At 41.0% G+C, this 19,020-nt stretch overlaps 1 protein-coding gene across 5 annotated transcripts in view; it reads right to left on the bottom strand.

Annotated features, from left to right (window-relative positions):
- MBOAT2 (membrane bound glycerophospholipid O-acyltransferase 2) overlaps positions 1-19,020 on the bottom strand; it is a 122,906-nt gene that overhangs the window by 27,931 nt on the left and 75,955 nt on the right. For all 5 annotated transcript variants that reach the window (XM_072767745.1, XM_072767741.1, XM_072767743.1 and 2 more), the window contains one exon: positions 10,673-10,768. Coding sequence is in view for 4 of the 5 variants with exons in the window: in XM_072767741.1 (XP_072623842.1) it covers positions 10,673-10,768 (96 nt within the window). In the remaining variant the exon portion in view is untranslated. The remainder of the gene's footprint in view (positions 1-10,672; positions 10,769-19,020) is intronic.

Genomic DNA, 19,020 nt, shown 5'->3' with positions numbered 1-19,020 from the left:
ATTCGAACACCAGGCCACAGGGTTACCCGGGCATCAGGCATGGCCCTGGTTTCCTGATTTTGACTTTCCAACATACCATGCTGCCTTCTGCCTCAGCTGACTTACAGGTGGAAAGTGAGTTGGGAAAAGGGGAATAGGTAGAAAATTAAAGGAGGTTGGGTGAGAAATGCAGAACAAAACAGGAGGGATGGGCGAGGAAGAAACAGGACAATGTCTGTCCTGCTTGTCTGAGACCAGGGGCTAAGGGCCCATGAGAGCTGCCCTAGGGACAACACCTAAAGCCCTTTATTTTTTTTTTTTAAGATTTTATTTATTTATTCATGAGAGACACACAGAGAGGGGCAGAGACACAGGCAGAGGGAGAAGCAGGCTCCCTGTGGGGAGCCTGATGCAGCATTCGATTCCAGGACCCTGGGATCATGCCCTGAGCCAAAGGCAGACGCTCAACCACTGAGCCACCCAAGTGCCCAATAAAGCCCCCCTTCAATGAGGGTGCTAAATCATGTCATAATTAAGATGGTAATATCTTTTTATATTTTATAATCTGTAATTGAATGGATAACTTGGAAAGGAAAAATAAATCAATCCACATAAGAAAGCCACCAGGATATACCTTTATCCTTTATCACATTAGCTTAGACATTCATATCACAGAACCATTAATCACAAGGTATTTATTTATATTTTGAGAATTTCCCTAAAACCAGGAAATGGTGTTTTGCCTACAGGTAGAGTGTGAGCTCTATCTTCTCGGGGTACGCATGGCCACCGCCACTGCACAGCCAAGGAGAGGCCCTCAGAACAGGCCAGCCACACAGCCAGCGAGCGGCAGGAGGAAGCTCAGACCCCACCACGGGGACCCAGTGCTCTTCCACCTGTCCCCACCACTCAGAGCTCGAGACTGCTCGGTGTGGACTCCACCTCTGGCCGAACGCGAGGATCCTTCAACTCCTAAAGAAAGAAGAACACCATCCAAGGCAATGCGACGCACAGACCTGGGCCCCAGAACTGCTCATTCTACTGACCTGACAGGCAAGATCACACACACACACACACACACACACACACACACACACACCCATCATATGACAACTGCTCTCAAACTCAAAGTGCATAACGGAGGAGAGGAATTCCCCTTGGGTTCCCGTACAAGTCAGTTCCTACCTTTCCACCACTCACTCTCGGGAAATGATCCCTCAGACAACCTATCCCCCAGGCTGCCAGGAACACCCAGCTGCCGGTTAGCTTGCAGGATGTTTTCTAAGCCTCTGAGGTTTGTAAAAATAATGACTCCCACTTCCCTGGGGGCAAAGAATCACTTTTCTCATCCTGCCTCATTCTCTTCATCCTTTAGCTCACCCAAGAATTACAAAATACTCTTCGGTTCTAAATTCGAATTCCTATTTTCTCTCAAAACATAATAAAAACAACTGATCAAATAACGAAGTTCATCAACTCAGTGACACACACACGTATATGATGATCCCAAACCCGCAGCTGTGTGCTTTCTGAGTGCGCGCCCGTCTTGAGGCCCCGGCGTCGGGGCATCCCGTGTCAGGTGTGGGGGCTCCTGTGGCTGCCAGGTGTGCAGGCTGCAGCCGGCTCATGGAAATGAGCTGGGCAGGGAGGATGGGGTGTGCGAGGCTGTGGTGCTGGATCCGAGAACCATGCTCCCTGCCAGGGATGGAGGGAAGGCAGGGAGCAGAGGTGAAGGCTCCAGAGTCTTTCCAAACGTTGCTCCGTCTACTTAGACCACTCTTTCTGCTTTGCCAAGAGAGCCCCTTCTTCAAGTCCCAGCCGAGAAGCTACTTTGTCCTAGGGGCCCACAGGACAGCGCCACCTCTAGTGGCCCCTCTGCCACAACGCCCACACCTGCCCTTCATTTAACCTTTGTTTGCCTCCTTCAAAATATTTTCAGGTTCATGGGTGCTTCGTTAATCAAATTACAGCGGTTGTTGTTAAATCTGTCTTTCCTTTCTAGAAAGCCCATGAGGTAAGGAACCAACAGTCTTTTTCACCTCTGAATTCCCAGGGCCTGGCTCAAGATATGTGCTAAATAAATATTTTCAAAATGCCAAATAAACAGACTCTTCTAAGTGTCCAATCAAGATCCCCTACTCCTTCTACAGGTTAATCAGGCTCCCTCCCACCTGCCCGTTCTCATCTGTGCTTGAAAGCATTCATCATACTGTTTTTTAATTTTTTGTTTACTTTCCTGTCACCACAAAAGTCATGGGCCACTGAACACCAGAACTCTGCCTTAGTTATCTCTGCACCTTTGATACTTGGCATATACATGGCTCAAAGAACCAACTGGTTTGCAAAACATCTCAACATCTTTTTGTTTTCTTTACCAGTGGTCATTAGCCCTGAATATTCCCTTGGGTTTTAAATAGGTGGTAGTTCCACTGCCTCTGGTCCAACTTGTCTTGGGGTGGGTTCAGGGAGTGGCAAATGTGAGAGTAAAACGCTAGAAGGCAGAATTACTACAGAGAGACCCTGAAGGAGTAAGTTGCAGATGAAAGTAAGATAGTACTGAAGTAAGAGGTTCAGTAAGGCACGGACAGATTAATGGGAGCTCAGAAAAGTAAACCAGAGGGGAAAACGGAGAGATGAGTCCAACACAGGCGTGTGTGTGTGTGTGTGTGTGTGTGTGTGTGTGTGTGTGAGACCAGGAAACAAAACACAGTGATGGGGAAGGAGAACCACCCTCACCTCACTACAGCTGAACCAGGATGCAGAGAAAACATGTCTGAATGCAAACACATTACTGGCACTGCATCTTCTTTTAAATGCAAACAACTCCAATGTTCTCAAACAGATTACCAGCAGTGCATCTTCTTAGCAGCGCACTTTGTTCATAAATACTTGTTTCGGTGACTCATACATTATTTCACTTGTAGCTTTTAACTATATTTTAACTACCTGCTGACTTTGCATCTAGTGGAGCCTCCAATAGCTAATCACTTCCTGGGTCCTGAAAGTCTGAGATCAAGTGATCTTGATCTTGATGCAAATCAGAAAGACTGGCTTTTCCCCCAGGGTGGAATCTGAGGGATGGAGGAGGGAGAGGGGGTGGGTGGCTTCCAGCGAGTGAGCTCAGGGCTGTGGACAGAGCCACCATACCTTCTACATGAAGACATCTCTGTATTCAAGTGTAAGGACGCATATTTACTCCTGCTGGCACTCTGCGAGGAATGTGGGAAAATATGGAATCTGTTCAAAATAAATACCGCAACTGATGAAAGAGTTGCAGGTAATATTTTTTAAAAAGCCTTATCTGATGTAAAGAACTAAAAGTTTTATACTTCCTGAAACTTAAAAAAACAAATGCAGGAGTTAAAAATCTTTTATATGCATTTTTTTTGGTCTCTACAAATAATGAGAATGGGATTTAGTTCTATCACACAGAATTCAATGGTAGTTAAACATTATTAGAAAATGAATGCTAAAAAGAATAGTCACTTTCTTAACTGTCCATCTCTAGGAGACGCTATCTCTAAAGACATCTGCATTCGAATGAGATAAAGCAACACACCTGCCAGGTCAAAGGTCAGTTTGCCACCAGGGTACAAGTCACCTACCAACAGAGAGCCCCACACACAGAATGCCAAAGACCACACAGGGAGACGTGATGGAAAAGGGCATGGATTTCCACCTTACTCTCTCATTCAGAAACAGGTGTTCAACAAGCAAAATAAACCAGATGCTAGAGACACAACCATACACAAGATGAAGTTCTCGCTGCCACGGCCCTCACAATGTACCGGACGGAGAGAGATAATAAAGGAATAAACAGGCAAATGCATCATATGCCAGATGCTGCCGAGGGCTGAGCCCAAGAACAAAGCAGGGCAGGGGAAGAGGGAGTGCCAGCACATGGTGATATATAACTGGCCTCGCCTGAAGGTGACATTTCAAACGAGAACAAGGTAGAGAGCAGCCTGTGGAGGTAAGAAGGTTCAGGAAGGGAGAGAAGCAGTTCAACAGCCCTCAGGCAGAACTGTGACTGGTATGTGGGGAGACAGGAGGACGCTGACAGGCCTGGAGCAGGTGCAGAGGGCGGACAGGGCAGATGCCTGAGGCAGGCGGGGCAGCGGTCTGACCCAGGTGGGTTCTGCAGGGGCGAGTGAGGCCTGGGTCTCGAGTGACACATGGACTGAACGGCTCTCGGCACGTAGTAACCTGGTTTTAAATGGACGTTTTCTGGCTCTGGGCTGAAAAAGACTAAGAAGCCACAGTGGGATAAGTGGGCAGGAGAGGATGGAGGCTCAGACCAGGGTGACAGCACATGGGGTCTGACGTGGTGCCCAGCTGTCATCTGAAGGTAGAGATGACAGGATCTGCTGGCGACCTGACAAGGGGTTTGATGCAGGGCTTGAGATCCAACGCCACCAAGGTTTTTGACCAGAGCAACCACCTAGAAGGACAGAGGTGCCTCCTGGAGCTCTGGGTGGAGGTGTGGGTGGTGAACTGGCAGCTCGTCACCTGAGTCTGAAAACTGCCTACATCCTGCCCCCACCGGCAATCGCTTATGGGAGACTGGGGAGCTAGTTAAGTCCCCCCCCCAAAATTATTATCTAAAATATCAAAGTAGGGCAGAGGGATGGGGTGACTGGGGGATGGGGTGACTGGGTGACAGGCACTCAGGGGGGCACCTGACAGGATGAGCACTGGGTATTATGCTATATGTTGGCAAACTGAACTCCAATAAAAATTTTTTTAAAAAAATAAAATATCAAAATAATGATGCCATTGTGTAGATTAAATAAAGTAGCAACATGAAAAATACTTGGAACGGTATCTGAGACACAGCAAATGTCTAACAAAACCTTCCTTTAATAAATACTGGAACTGCTACCAGGCATCAGGCACTGAAGGGACACGATAATTAGCTGTAAAGTATGGTCTCCAGAGAGGCTTTCTCACTAAAACGGGAGATAAACAGGTATGTGAATAACTATATAAAAGTGTTATGAGCCAGATGAGCCATCTGAAGGAATGTGTGCAGAGATGAGAAAGAGCTTTAAAACGAGGGCAAAACCTGGGGTCCAAGTCACATCATATCCCCTGGGCCTGTGGGCCAAGGGGCGCTGGGTGTGTGCGGACAGCTGGCCTGCAAGGGCGCCCCAAGCAGGGAGAACAATCCAGAGACGGTGAGGAGGACAGCGGGGACGGGGCTGAGGGGCTGAGGGGCAGGCTGGGCACACCCCGTGGGGGCTCAGAGCCTCGGGAACCCGCAGACTTCCAATACATAGTTACAGCACGCTGCCTTGCAAGCGGACAGAACAGTGGAGAAGGATCCAGAAGGGCAGAGGCCGGACAAATCAAGCCGTCTAGTGCCCTGCTCGCTCTTGGTAACTCGACCTAGGTTAGTAGCAGCTGGACAGAAGGATTCCTCCCACCAAATATAGGTCAAGGTGTGGGAGACACTCCCCCAGGATGAAACAGGATCAACGGAACATTAAGGTTGAGCAATTGAATAATTTACATCTACCCCACTTACAACACAGTCAGTGGGCGCCGTGTGACAGGAGGGTGATGAGAGCGGGGATCTTCTAGAACTCAGCACGGAGCACAGAGAGACATCTACAACTGACTCTCAGCTTGAACAAGGCTTTCCCAATGGAGCCTAGCTAGCTCACTGCGTTGAGTGTCCCACTCTTGATTTTGGCTCAGGTCATGCATGACCTCAGGGTCATGAGATTGAGTCCTGCATCCAGTTCCCTGCTGTGTGCGGAACCTGCTTAAGATTCTTTCTCTCCCTCTGCCTCTGTACCCCCCTCCCTGTCTGAAAAAATAAAAAATAAATAAATAAAGAGGTGCATCTAACAATCACACCTATAGCTTTTAGACCAAATGGTCTGTCCCTTATGCTGGACAGGACTGTCACCTACAAAAGTACTTCGCACCTAACAAAATGTACAGCATGTGCTCCATAAATCCTAGCTGAATGAACACACAGGAGTAAGCAGTAACAAAATGTTTGCTGAGCATCTGATACTACGTGGTTAGCTCTAAAACACATCCTTAATCCGAATGGAAAATTATGTCATGTACATCTCGTTTGGTGGATGCATTAAGCTATCCCTTTAGCACCATAAAAATCGACATCAGAACTCATCACCTTCCTGCCAAAAAAAAATCTGTTCTCACTTCCATCTACAAGTTACTTATCTACAAAGAAGGCAAGGATTTACCTTTCATTCTTCCGTCTCAATACCATTTACTGAATAATCAAGAAGAGCTTTCCCCACTGGATCTATAATCCCACCATTTCTATTCTGTACCTTTATTTCTCAGATCCCATGGGGCTGTTTCTCTGCCCTGGCTTTACGATTCCTGTTAGTCTTGTAATATTTAAGTGACTGCTACTTGACAAACAGTAGTGTTTTGTACTGAAATTGCTACTTGCACGCGCTCAAACTTCTAGAGAAACTTTTCAGTTCATCTAATGTCCCTCAACACCCCACCTAGAACTGCATGACACCTACAGATTAACCTGAAAGGAATTATTATCTTTATAATACTGAATCTTACCATCTGAATAACAAGATATTTCTCCAGTTAGTGTCCTTTCATATCCTACAGTAAAGTTTTATCGTCTTCTACAGAGGTCCTGTGCATTTCTTTTTACATGTATTCCTAGACATATCAGAGTTTTAACTGCTTGTGAAACTAGGATCCTTTAACTACTATATTTGCTAACTGGTTATTGCTGATATAAAAGGCAGCTAATTAATTATTTTATACTTTTCCTGTACCTACTTTCTGAGGCAAGCACAAAAGTCAAGACGTCAGTAGCTTCTCAACCTTTCTGTGAAAAGAAACTTCTACTAAGATATGAGTCCCTTAGGGGCACCTGGGGGGCTCAGTCTGTTACGCGCCTGCCTTTAGCTCAGGTCATGATCTCAGGGTCCTAGGATCGAGTCCTGCATTGGGGGTCCCTGCTCAGTGGGGAGTCTACTTTTCCCTCTGCCCCTCCTCATCACTTGCGCTCTCTCTCAAATAAATAATTTTTTAAAAAGCAAGTCCCTTTTATCTGATTGACATTTTAAATACATCTTGAACTCATGCCTAACTACACATGCACACACACACACACAATTAGTTTCCCATATATCATGCAAGTAAGATTGCCCTGTACAAAAGAGCCCCCATGTGATTCCTCAGCAAGAACCTGGCTTTGCTTTCTGTACTGCCAGTTTCAGGGCCACAGGAGCGCTAAGGATAAAGGATGGTTCACTGTATTCAATTCTACCTTCTGCAGACATCATGCATTTTGGATATTTACCCTAATTAGGATCAAGTTAGCATCTTTTATGCTCACGTGTTAAATACATTCAGGACTTCTAAACGCCTAAATATTTCATTAGGGGAAGAGTCTGCCTCTAGATGGCTTCTTTTCTGTCCTGTGTCCAATTAAAAAAAAAAATCCTTCAACTTAGTTCGGTCAGATGGCCTCCTTCAGCTAATTTGTCTTTGCCTAATCTTTATCAGTTTACTGGTTATGGTCAATGCTTCCTCCTAATGGATAAAAATTATACATTAAACTGGGAGTTTTATATCAGGTTGTCCATCTTTAACATGCTATGTTGTTTTTCTTCCACATAAACATTTTAAATTATACTTAAATATTTAAATGACATTTTAAGTCTCAGCAAAATACTTAAAGCCATGTCATATAAAGTTAATTTTAAACATGCATGTTGCTCTTACTGCAAAACTACCCCCTAATTTGTGGGCCACGTACAGAGTCCTTTCCAATAGGAAGTAAGCAGCAGTGGTGAGGAGGCATGCACTCTCCGTTTGCTCATCAACAGGGCCTCCGTTCACTGTTCACTAAGAGGATTCCTGAGATGCTGAAGGAGGTGAAGCCCTAAGAAAGAAGCTTCCCTAAATGACTGTGTGAAGCAAAGGCTCCCTCCTCAGTGGACTGAGAAATAAGTATGTATTATGCTGAGCCACTGAAGTTGTGCTGTTGTTCTAATAGCAGTTAGCCTCTCCCCAGCTAGAGACTAGTAGTAAACAAGAATTTAGAATATCAGGTACCAGAAATAAGAAAGTTAACTACTAAGATCAAACCAAAGGGGGGAGGGGGGTTGGAGGACCCAGGAAACACCGTGTCATGCAAATCTGTACTCATGCCAACCACATTCATGAGCTCAATTTAGCTATGTTAATTACTTTTGAAATCTGACAATTTAAAAATATAAGCAGCACAGTATTTGTTAAATGATATATTATATGGAATCCCAAAATATAAGCTAGAGACACAGAGCAGTTGTGGTGGGAGGGTAGAGCCTCACCTGGTTGGCCCCTACCTGGTACTTGGCTAGTGTATCTGAGAACTCAAAAAGGCAATTTGCAAATTCATGGTTTACAGTGTTAACTTCCAGCTGCTAATGTTAACATTTCTGTTATCAACATGCATAGACTGAATTAGTCAACAGTATTCTTTTTGTTTCAATTTCATACTAAATGCTTAATTCATTTCTAAATTCATTATAATGCAAGCACTAAAGCTATGAATTTATCTCTTAGATAGCACAGCTTCACCCACATGGCTCAGGTTTTTCTGCACTGTGATTGTTATTTCCCCTCATTGTTCTTGGTGTATTTTCTACCTTCTTCTTTACTAAGTAGTATTATTATTGATTCAGTGTCTATTTAACACCACTATGTGCTAAGCACTAAGGATACCCCCCCAATGAACAAGACCAGTAGGGTAACTGCACCCAGGAAGATTAAACTAAGTGGCCTTAACTCTTGTAAACATTCACAACTTGTTCCTACTTTCATTATACCCTAATGACAACCTGTGACCTGGCTTACATCTTCAAATTCTAAAGATTTTTAATGGCCCAATATATTCACTGATTCTGTCCATTAGCTCTTTTTCTGCAAGAATATCTATTATTTATAAGCCAGATTGCCAGCATCTAGTCTCCTTTTCTGAATTCCAGGTACATTTCTCTATTCTACCCAATATATCACTAATTTAAGGAGTTTTTTTTAGTATATTAATCAGTTCATTTCGGCTGGGTTGTGTTTGTTCTTTTGTATGCAGCCTCCTTTCATTTAAGTCTATTTTTTAAATAAGTTTTTAAGGGCTCCTGGGTGGCACAGTCAGTGAAGCATCTGCTTCTAGCTCAGGTCATGATCCCGGGGTCCTGGGATCAAGTCCCATATGGGGTTCTCTGCTCAATGCAGAGTCTGATTCTCCCTCTCCCTCTGCCTGCTGCTTGCCCTGCTTGCACTCTCTCTCTCTCAAATAAATAAATACAATATTTAATAATAATAAATCAGTTTTTAAAAGTAAAATCTACTTGGATCCCATTAAGGAGAAAAGAAATTTCATCTTCTAAAATTCTCTTGTTCCATAGCAGTAATTTTTCTCTAAGCTTATACAACTTTGGTCCATTTCTAATGCTGAGTAACCTTTTTTTCCATACATGCCATGATATACTTTATTTTTTCCACTTTGTTCATCCTTAGCCGAGGTCCCTTTATAAAGATGGTGAGCACGTTAGCTCTTAGGAACTTGAACTACATTTATCTTGGAGCAGACATTTAATCAGTTTTGTTACAGGACACAGAGTACCATGGAGGGACTGACTACCTTCCCTTTGAAAGAACTTTAAAAAGGCAGAAGTTATTTCCATGACTCAGTTAAATACTAGACATAAGAATGTAGAACATTCCATAAAAGTGAAATGCACACAAGTAAAATACATGCTCAAGTGTCTTCTCTAGGATATTCAGAAGACAACGCTACGCCAAGGACCTCTGGTCCAAAAAAAAGTCTCAGGGGGTGTTAAGAAGCAAGAAGAAGGGGCGCCAGGGTGGCTCAGCAGTTGAGGGTCTGCCTTCGGCCCAGGGCATGATCCTGGAGACCCAGGATTGAGTCCCACATCAGGGTCCCTGCATGGAGCCTGCTTCTCCCTCTGCCTGTGTCTCTGCCTCTCAATCTCTCTCTCTCTCTCTCTCTCTCTCTGTGTCTCTCATGAATAAATAAATAAAATCTTAAAAAAAAAAAAAGTAGCAAGAAGAAGTGATCAGATCTTATACAGAAGCTGGTAAATGTACAAAAGACTCTCAGGAGAAGAAAGAAACAGAGTCAAAGACACAAACTCCAGGGAGCTGGCTTTCAATAGTTAAAACTGATGGCAGAAATTCCCATAAAGTTAGAGAATGCTTCCACTATCAGAATCCCATACAACAAATTTAATTGCTACATATTGGAAACTGTATATAAGTCAACTTAAAAAGACAGGTTATTTTTGTGACTTACACAGAACCATAAAAGACCACTTCATAAGAAAATGTCTAAATTTGGGGCACCTGGGTTGGCTCCATCAGTTAAGCACCCAATTCTTGATTTAGGCTTGAGTCATGATTTCAGGGTTCTGCTGGAGATTTTCTCTCTCTTTCTCTCTCTATCCCTCTGCCCCTCCCCCAACTTAACGCTCACCTGCGTGGTGCATGTGCACATGCTCTCTCTTAAATAATTTTTTTAAAAAAGAAAATATCTAAATTCATAAAGGAATTTCCAACCAAAATGTTTGTCAATCACTTTTCATTTGAACTACTTAATGCAACTGTATGTTGTCTTCTCACCAACATGTTAGAATAGATAAAACAGGCTACTGAGTCAAAGTGTTCATCTTACCCTGAAAAATCAGCAGAATATTGTCCATAATCAAAGATATAGACTCTAGTAATTTGGCACACTGTGAGGTATCCCAAAGCAAACACAAAACAATATCTGGAAAACAAAAACAAACTAGATTAGTGAAAATAAAAGATTCATTTTGTTAAATAACACATTTCAAAGCAATTTATTAACCATATGATTCAAAATTTAAATGGTTCAAAACTTAAATATTTCTAGATCTATTCCACAAATAGCTTTCTTTAATAAACTGTAACAACTCTTAACTAGTATCTACTTAAGTCTATTTTTGTAAATTTTGTACCATCTTCAATGGTAAATGCATCTAATTACTGCTTTTATTAATTTTTTCCTTCTGAAAGACCTCCAGGAATCAAACTATATATTTGAAAGTCATGTTCACAAGTATAAAACTGTGAGTATTGGTATTTCTTCTATTTATTTCTCTTCCTTTTTAGAAAACACAATTTAGCCCTAAGATTTTTGGCTAAATTATACATTAAACAAATTCTTAATAGGATTTTAAAAACTTGCTCTCAACAGACTAAAATCATACATCCTTAGTGTGGATCAGATGGCATTTACTCACATTTTATAGGTATGAACATTTAGTGAACATTTATTTCCACATTCTCAAGGTGCTTGGGACAGAGCTACAATAATTAAACATATAGTATGGAAAAGAATTTATGTATCAATATGAAAATAACAGAAATTCTAGAACATGATAAAGGCTGTGATGCAAATGAGCAGGGAGGGATTATTATCTAAATAGTCAATATAATTCTAGAGAAACTAAAGAATTACTGTACAACAGAAAAACCAGAACACATAGGAAATGTGGATAAATATTCAAATGTTCTCAAATTGGGGAAGGACTTTCTAAACACTGTTAAAATTTTAAGTTTCCTGGTATAGGCAATTCAGGCAGTTTTATGAAAGAAATCTTTTAAACTTGGGGCACTTAGGTGGCTCAGCCGGTTGAGCATCAGACTCCTGATTTCGGCTCAGGTCATGATCTCAGGGTCCTGGGATCGAGCCCTGCCTCAGGCTCCCACTCAGGGGGGGAGTATGCTTAAAGATTCTCTCTCTCCCTTTCCCTGCCCTTCCCGACTTACATGCCAACATTCTCTCTCTCTCTCAAATAAATTAATTAAAAATTAAAAAAGAAATCTTTTAAACTTTAAACAAATAGGTAATTTTCATCTACTTGAATTAGTCCTGGGAGGGGGCAGAGGGAGATAGCTTCCTAATTCAAATGTTTTACAAAACATATATACTCTTGATAACCATATTTGACAAAATAGCACACATACATACTCACACACACAGGAGTGACAAATCAAAATAATTTCTAAAAATCATGTGGCTGATGGTGTTTCCTAAAGATGATCATAACATCTCCCATTTCATATGCTCTTCGACAACCTGACCTGCTCCCCCCTCCCACCCCCGTTATGAATAAGAGTCTATTTTTCTATCCACTTAGAGTCTGGGTTGGCCTTTCAGCTCCTCTGATCAGCAGATTATGGCAGAAATAACACTTTGCTAGTTCCAGGCATGGCCCATAATTAGCCTGGTGATTTCTACTTCTTGCTTTGTGGAAGTTGTGACTCTCCTGAGACCCTGAAAAGAAGTGTGACTATCCTGAAACCACCACATGCAGAGGCTCAGGAGGATGAGACACCGTCTAGGAGAGACAGACACCAGATAGTAAGATACGTGGGTGAAGCAGCTGATGCCATATCAAAAAGAGATGATCTATCCAGTCGAACCTTTCCTGAATTTCTGTCCCACAAAATCATTAGTAAAATAACATACCTATTTGTTTTAGGCCACCATAGTTTAGTGGAGTGATAGGATGAGAACCGAAATTGGTAAGTGAAAATGAAGCACTACCATGATAAAAAATCTGAACACATAGCCCTGGCTTTAGGACTGAGTGCAGGTGGGACGTGTAAAGGCCTTAAGAAGATTGCTAGTGAGGATCTGAAGGGCAGTAAGGAAACTGTCACTGGAAGCTACGGAACTTGGGTAACATGGTACTCACTGGTTCCTTTCAGATGCATACGACAAGGTATGGATATAGAGAAATGAGCTAAAAAGGAGAAGTATTCAGGTTTTTAGCAAAATTTAGAAAAAAAAGAGAAAGGGCTCAGGACAGTCTTTCCAGTCACAAAACACTCTTACAATAATCACAGTAAAGATGAAGTCAAGAGGACTCTTTAATGATACCTCAGGAAGATGTAAGGGCACATCTTCAGAGAACCTCTCAGGAAAAAAACAACAGCTTCCAAGAATCTTAAGGTTATGTCTCTTAGACTCTCTGCTAGACAAGAACGTTTTCAAGAACCTGAAGGATGCTATCCCACAGCACTTTCAGGCCACAGTAAAAGGAGATTAGGAGAGGTCTATGGGAGTGGCTTCTGTCTGTCTAATGCAGGAGATTTATAGAGACATAGGACGCCCACACCTGTTTTTAAGAGTTGTACAAGACTGGAGGGGAAGGGAGAAAGTTCAGATGAAGAGATCTTTCTGTCCCCAATTATCCACTGGTATGTACAGGACTAAGAAAGCTGTTCAACTGCAAAATCTGGCTATTTCTTATATCAAAGGAAGGACAGCTCAGGGTGTGGACAAAGAGCCACAGAGACCAACTCACAGGGATGAGATGGGGCCACTACTCAAGGAACAGGTAACGGGTGTCCCGATGGACTTCATAATTGCTATGTACCAGAGACTGTTAAGCAATTTGCATTCCTCTCCCTTTTTAACGAAGGATCTACCATAATTATCCTACCACTATTCACCATTGTATATTCATTACTGGGTGGAGGGGTACAAAACTTGCCCCATTTAGCGCACTGGTCCTCACATGGAGAAGAGCTATATTTGAAGAACGACACTGAAGCCTCATCCATAGTAGACCTGATTTAGATGACCAGAGGGAGGTGTCAAACTTGATGCCATAAGGAGGTGAGGAGGTGACACTTTGGGGTCTTGAGAGGAAGTGAGAACATGCAAGATGGATGTAAATTTTAGGGGCCAAAGGACTGTCTCCAAAGATTGCTGCCCCAAGCAATAACCCGTGCATGTGTAGCTCTGAACAGCAAGAGACGGAATATAATCCTCTTCCCCTTGAATCTGAGCTGGACTTAATAATTTAGTTTACTAACAGAATACAATGAAAATGACTTCTTGAAATGTCAAGGCCCAGTCATGAGAAGTCTTGCAGCTTCCTCCATTTCATTCTTGAAATGCTTGTCCTTAGCATACTGTGAGCCCAGCTATCACATGTGCATCGAGAGGTAACATTCCCGGTCAACAATCCCAGGTGATCTCCCAACCAACAGTCAACACTGACTGCCAGAAGGGAACCATCTTGGATGCCAAGAGGTCAGGCTTTCAAATGATCACAGTTCCAGCCAACATGTAATAGCACCCACCTAAGTCCTCGAGCAAAGATTCTCTAGCTAAGTCTGGCCAACATACAAAACCAAGAAAAACAGTAATAAACTGTTGTTAAGCCACTGACTTTGGGTCGTTTGTCATGCTGCAGAAGATAACTGAAGTAATTCCTTAGTAAAAGTTTAGCATGCTACAACTTATAGTAATTTAAAATAAAATACCTCAATCAGGTAGGGCTTATTTGAGAAATGCAGGCATGATTCACTATAAAAGGACTAGTAATATCTATCATCACAGTGATGAGTCAAAGGGAAAAAGTTATAATTAATACAGAGAATGCCATTTAATAAAATTTAATATTACCATGTAAGAATTAGAACTCTCAGCAAACTAAGAGAAAAGGATCCTTTCTTAATGAATATATATTAAAAAAAATCTGTCAAAATACTCAATATTTTGTCAGCCCTGAGACACTACTAATTTGTGAGGGAAAGCATACGACAGTTTCTGAAGTGGGAAAGAAGCAGTGTCTGTGTTAGTATAGATGAACTTTATTTTAGACTTATTTTGAAAATTCAAATAACATAAAATCCACTCTTCTCAATTTAATCCCTAAATTTAATATTGGAACCCCTATCAAAATCCTAACAATACTTTTTGGTGTAACTTGACCAGCTGACTTTCAAGGTCTTCTGGAAAACTAAACAAACATTTGATGAGGAGGACTTGCCCAACCCCAGCAGATAAAAGAACACATCAGAGTGATTTATAATGTAGTATTGTTTCATAAACAGATCAAAAGATTAACCAAACAGAGAGAAGAAAGTTAAAAAAAAAAAAAAGACTCATCCAACTGGAAGTTTTTGTTTATTTTAAAGCTGGCATATGAAATTAGTGGGAGAAGGATGAATGAGGTAAATGAGATCAAAAACTTAGCTCTCGTTTCAGAAATAAAAATAGTTTCCTGGTTTGCACTACACATACACATACAAAAATCCAGATTATGAACAGATCTTAATGTTAAAAATAGGTCAATAAAAAGTACCAAAATAAAATACAAAGGAATATCCTCAAAATCTTGGCATGGAAAAATCTTCCTAAGCATGACAAAAATAAAAAATGCCATGAAGATGACGTCTGACAAATATTTACTATATAAACACTGGTAATTTCTATAGGAGAGATAACAGAACATTAAATAAGCAACAGAAATTGTTTACTATGTATAGTAGGTTACTATCTTTAATTTAAAAATCCCACAAATCAACAAAAAAAGGATTAAGAAATCAAATGAAAATGGGTGAGAATGTGAATGAGTAAATAATAGAGTTAAAAAAATTATAAAGTCAGTCCATTTAGAAAAATAAATGGCTCAGCTGGAGAAGAGGAGGACTCTTGACCTCGGGGTCATGGGTTTGAGCCCCACCTTGGGTGTAGAGATTACTAAAAAAACATAAACTTAAGAAAATGAAATGAGATTCAAGACAAGGAACAATCAGGAAATCTTAATAATTATAATCCAGAAGAGCACATTAGAGGCTCCTGGGTGGCTTCATCGGTTAAGCATCTGACTCATGGTTTCAGCTCAGGTCATGATCTCAGGGTCATGAGACTGAACCCTGTGTTGGCTCCATGCTAGAGATGGAATCTGCTTGGGATTTTCTCTCTCCCTCTGCCTCACCAAGTGCTATACATACATATATACATACATAAATACATAAATACATAAATAAATAAAATGATAATATTTGTCCAGTATCAAAAGTTTAAAAATAGGCAATATCCAATTTGGGTAGGGAAAACAGGCATTCTCAAAGGCAGTTGGTGGGGATGAAATTTTAACCAGCCCTTATTTTGGTGAGTGATTTTTGCAGTATACATCAGGATTTGTACAGACTGCCAATTTCGCTTTCTGGACTCTCCTAAAAAAACAAAAATACTTACATATATTTACAAGGATCTATACATACTCACTAAAGCACTGTATTTTAATGATAAACAGAAAACCAACTAAATGTCTCCAATATGATATTAAGTAAAATAAATGGAAATAATAAATAGAAAGCCCCACTATAGAATTCAGTAATAGTGAATAAGGAGATATCTATAAGTACGTACAAAATCAATTAAGCAGAAAAAGTGAACTAAAGAATCATCCCACCTTAGGTACTAAAAACACTTACACAGATGTATCTATCTATCTACACACATTTGTGTTTATATAAACATATACTGATACATTATGGAAAAAGTTCTAGATAAACTGTAGTGGACACTCTAGGCTGACTCATTCCATGTGTATTTCTGTCTCCATTGTCCCCTGCTTTCCTCTATCACAGAGGCGAAAAGTCTAATAAATACTCAATGCCCAGGTGCTCTTGCAACTAGAGGTGGCATGACACACGGATCTTGCCTGGGAAATGGATGCGGAAGTCTGCGGAGGTTCCCGGAAAAGATTTAGATCTGTGCTGTCCAATATGGTCTCCGCTGGCAAGAGTGTTCTAGGTCTGGGTCATACCAGCTCATGAAAGCTGTTGGTTTAAGAATTTTTGTAAACTGGTTGTTAAACATAGCCATTATTAAAAATTAAATGTGAACATAAAGCTAAATAATAGTATTACAAAGGCATTAAATATTCAAAACTCACCACTTCTCAGTTCCTTCTTATCATCTGTTTTCTGTGTTCTTGATGCTATTCACATATCCTGCATCTGCACGATGGAAATACCCTATAATGGCGAGCTCCTGAGCATTTCTTCCCAACCCCCACTCAGGGACTTCAAGTCAATCACTCCAAAGCTACTGTGGTAGAAGCATTTACACTATAAAAACCAGAAATCACTATAAGCCTCCCTGATCATTTAAACTAAGATCAACACACTATAGGCTGTAGACCAAACTTCACTCCCTGCCTGGTTTTGTAAGTATCATTTTATTTGGCCACATCCAAGCTCATTTGTTTATGTGTGTCTGTGGCTGCTTTTGCCTTACAACAGCAGAGCTGAATGGTTGCAACAGCAACTGTAATGATCCTCAAGGCCTAAAATATTTATGGGGCAGTTTACTGACCTGAATGAGAATTAAAATGATGAACAAAACGATGGGGGTGGGGGAATAAAGAAGAAAATGCTAGTAATGCACGTTAAACTTTTAAAAAGGTGTCATGACTATCTAGAGCCACTGTACTGTGAACAAGAAAGAAAGAGGAAATAGTCTTCCATTCTGTAAAACCTCTTACTGAGGCAGCAAAGAAGCTGCTCACACATAAACAGATGGGTGAAGTTCCAACATACGTCTTCCTTGTCTGATTTTCATCTTACTCATTAACATAAACAGAAATATCAACCAACAAACCAACATTCATAATAGAATTCCATTTGTTTGTCAATGATATAAGCAACTTCTTTACTGAACTGAACGGTTACCACACATTTATTTGTAATCTGAGATTTTGTCAAATCATGGTTGAAGTACAACCCCAGGTGAGCTGTAAGAGTTTGGCAAAAATCAAAGAAAGCTTTCTGTGAGAATCAACTGGCTCTGTGGAATTTACAATGAAGAGTATTGTCTATTTTACTATTATTTTTAAATTATGTACTATATATCCACTATATTAGTAAAATTCACGATAAAGTTACATATGTATATGTATGCATCATTCTTCCCCAGAAAGCCCCTTTAGTTGCCAACATTTCCCAGGGTACCACCAACTAGCCACATGTCATTAGGGAGCACTTGAAATGTGACTAGTCTAAATTGAGATGTGCCATAGCTGTAAAACACACTCTGCTTTTTGAAGACTTCACAAAGAATTTAAGATATATCATTAATAATTTTTACACTGACTATATCTTGAAATGATAATATTTTGGGCATATTGAATAAAATATATTCTTTTTTTTCCTCTTTAAACTGCAAGTATTGGAAAATTCAGAATTACATCTGTGGCTCACAATGTATTTCTAATGTATAGTGCTAGATAGTTTTCCTGAAAACAAAAAAGGGGATAGACAGCTGGTGTGGCTTTTCACTTTTGAATTCTTTCTGCCCAGAAAACAGATGTAATGGTTGTTGTAGCAACCATCTTGCATCCGTGAGGTGGCAAACAGGCTAAGATAGCACAAAAGAACAAGAGAAGAATCCTGCTTCTTTAATGACACAATGAGCTGCTACACTGGCTCTGAACAACCTAAGCCAGAATGAATTTGCAGGTGGCGGATTTTTTCCCCTATTATCTGCAACCGAAATGCATTTCGAAGTGATGGCAAAGCACATTAAACTTCTGTTATTTTCTTCTGCATTCGATCGCAGGGCAAAGTGATGGGGCAAGCCTCTGACTTTTCACACACACATCAGCAGAGGAAAGCAGACATACGAGCCAATGTGTATGTGTGTGGTATTATCATAAGAGCTATGCTCACGGTATGAGTTTCACTGAATGCCTTCACACAGAAAAATATACATGCAAATCAGCTCCAGGCAGAACTGACCTAGATGTAATAATGGCCCCATCCCTTTAATGATTCCTACCTGTGACAATACAAGAGTCACTTACAAAAGGTAGACACACAGGGATCCTGACGATTCTAACTCAAATCAACTATGATTCTGTCCTCATTGCCACTGACTGGTTTATGGGGAGGCATGAGGCTGAGGTCTGGACAATGAAACTTGACACAGAGCTTCTGGAAAGACTTTTCTCCTTCTTGAAGTATGACCCTTGCTATTGTCATGCCTGTAAGTACGGCAGCCACCGTTAGCTTAAAAAAGAAGCTAGCCTATGGACAAAGTCAATACACTAGGATGGCAAAATAAAGTAGAACAAAAAGTAGAGCTTTTTTATGCCCTCATTAAGACCAAGTTGCTGAATTAACCAAAATGAGCTGCCTTGCCTCATGACTTCTTGCTTTGAGAGGTAAATCTTTCTATACTTTCTA

The sequence above is a fragment of the Vulpes vulpes genome, chromosome 8 (assembly GCF_048418805.1).
Source record: "Vulpes vulpes isolate BD-2025 chromosome 8, VulVul3, whole genome shotgun sequence".
Classification (NCBI taxonomy): domain Eukaryota; kingdom Metazoa; phylum Chordata; class Mammalia; order Carnivora; family Canidae; genus Vulpes; species Vulpes vulpes.
This window is presented reverse-complemented; position numbering and strand designations above follow the sequence as displayed.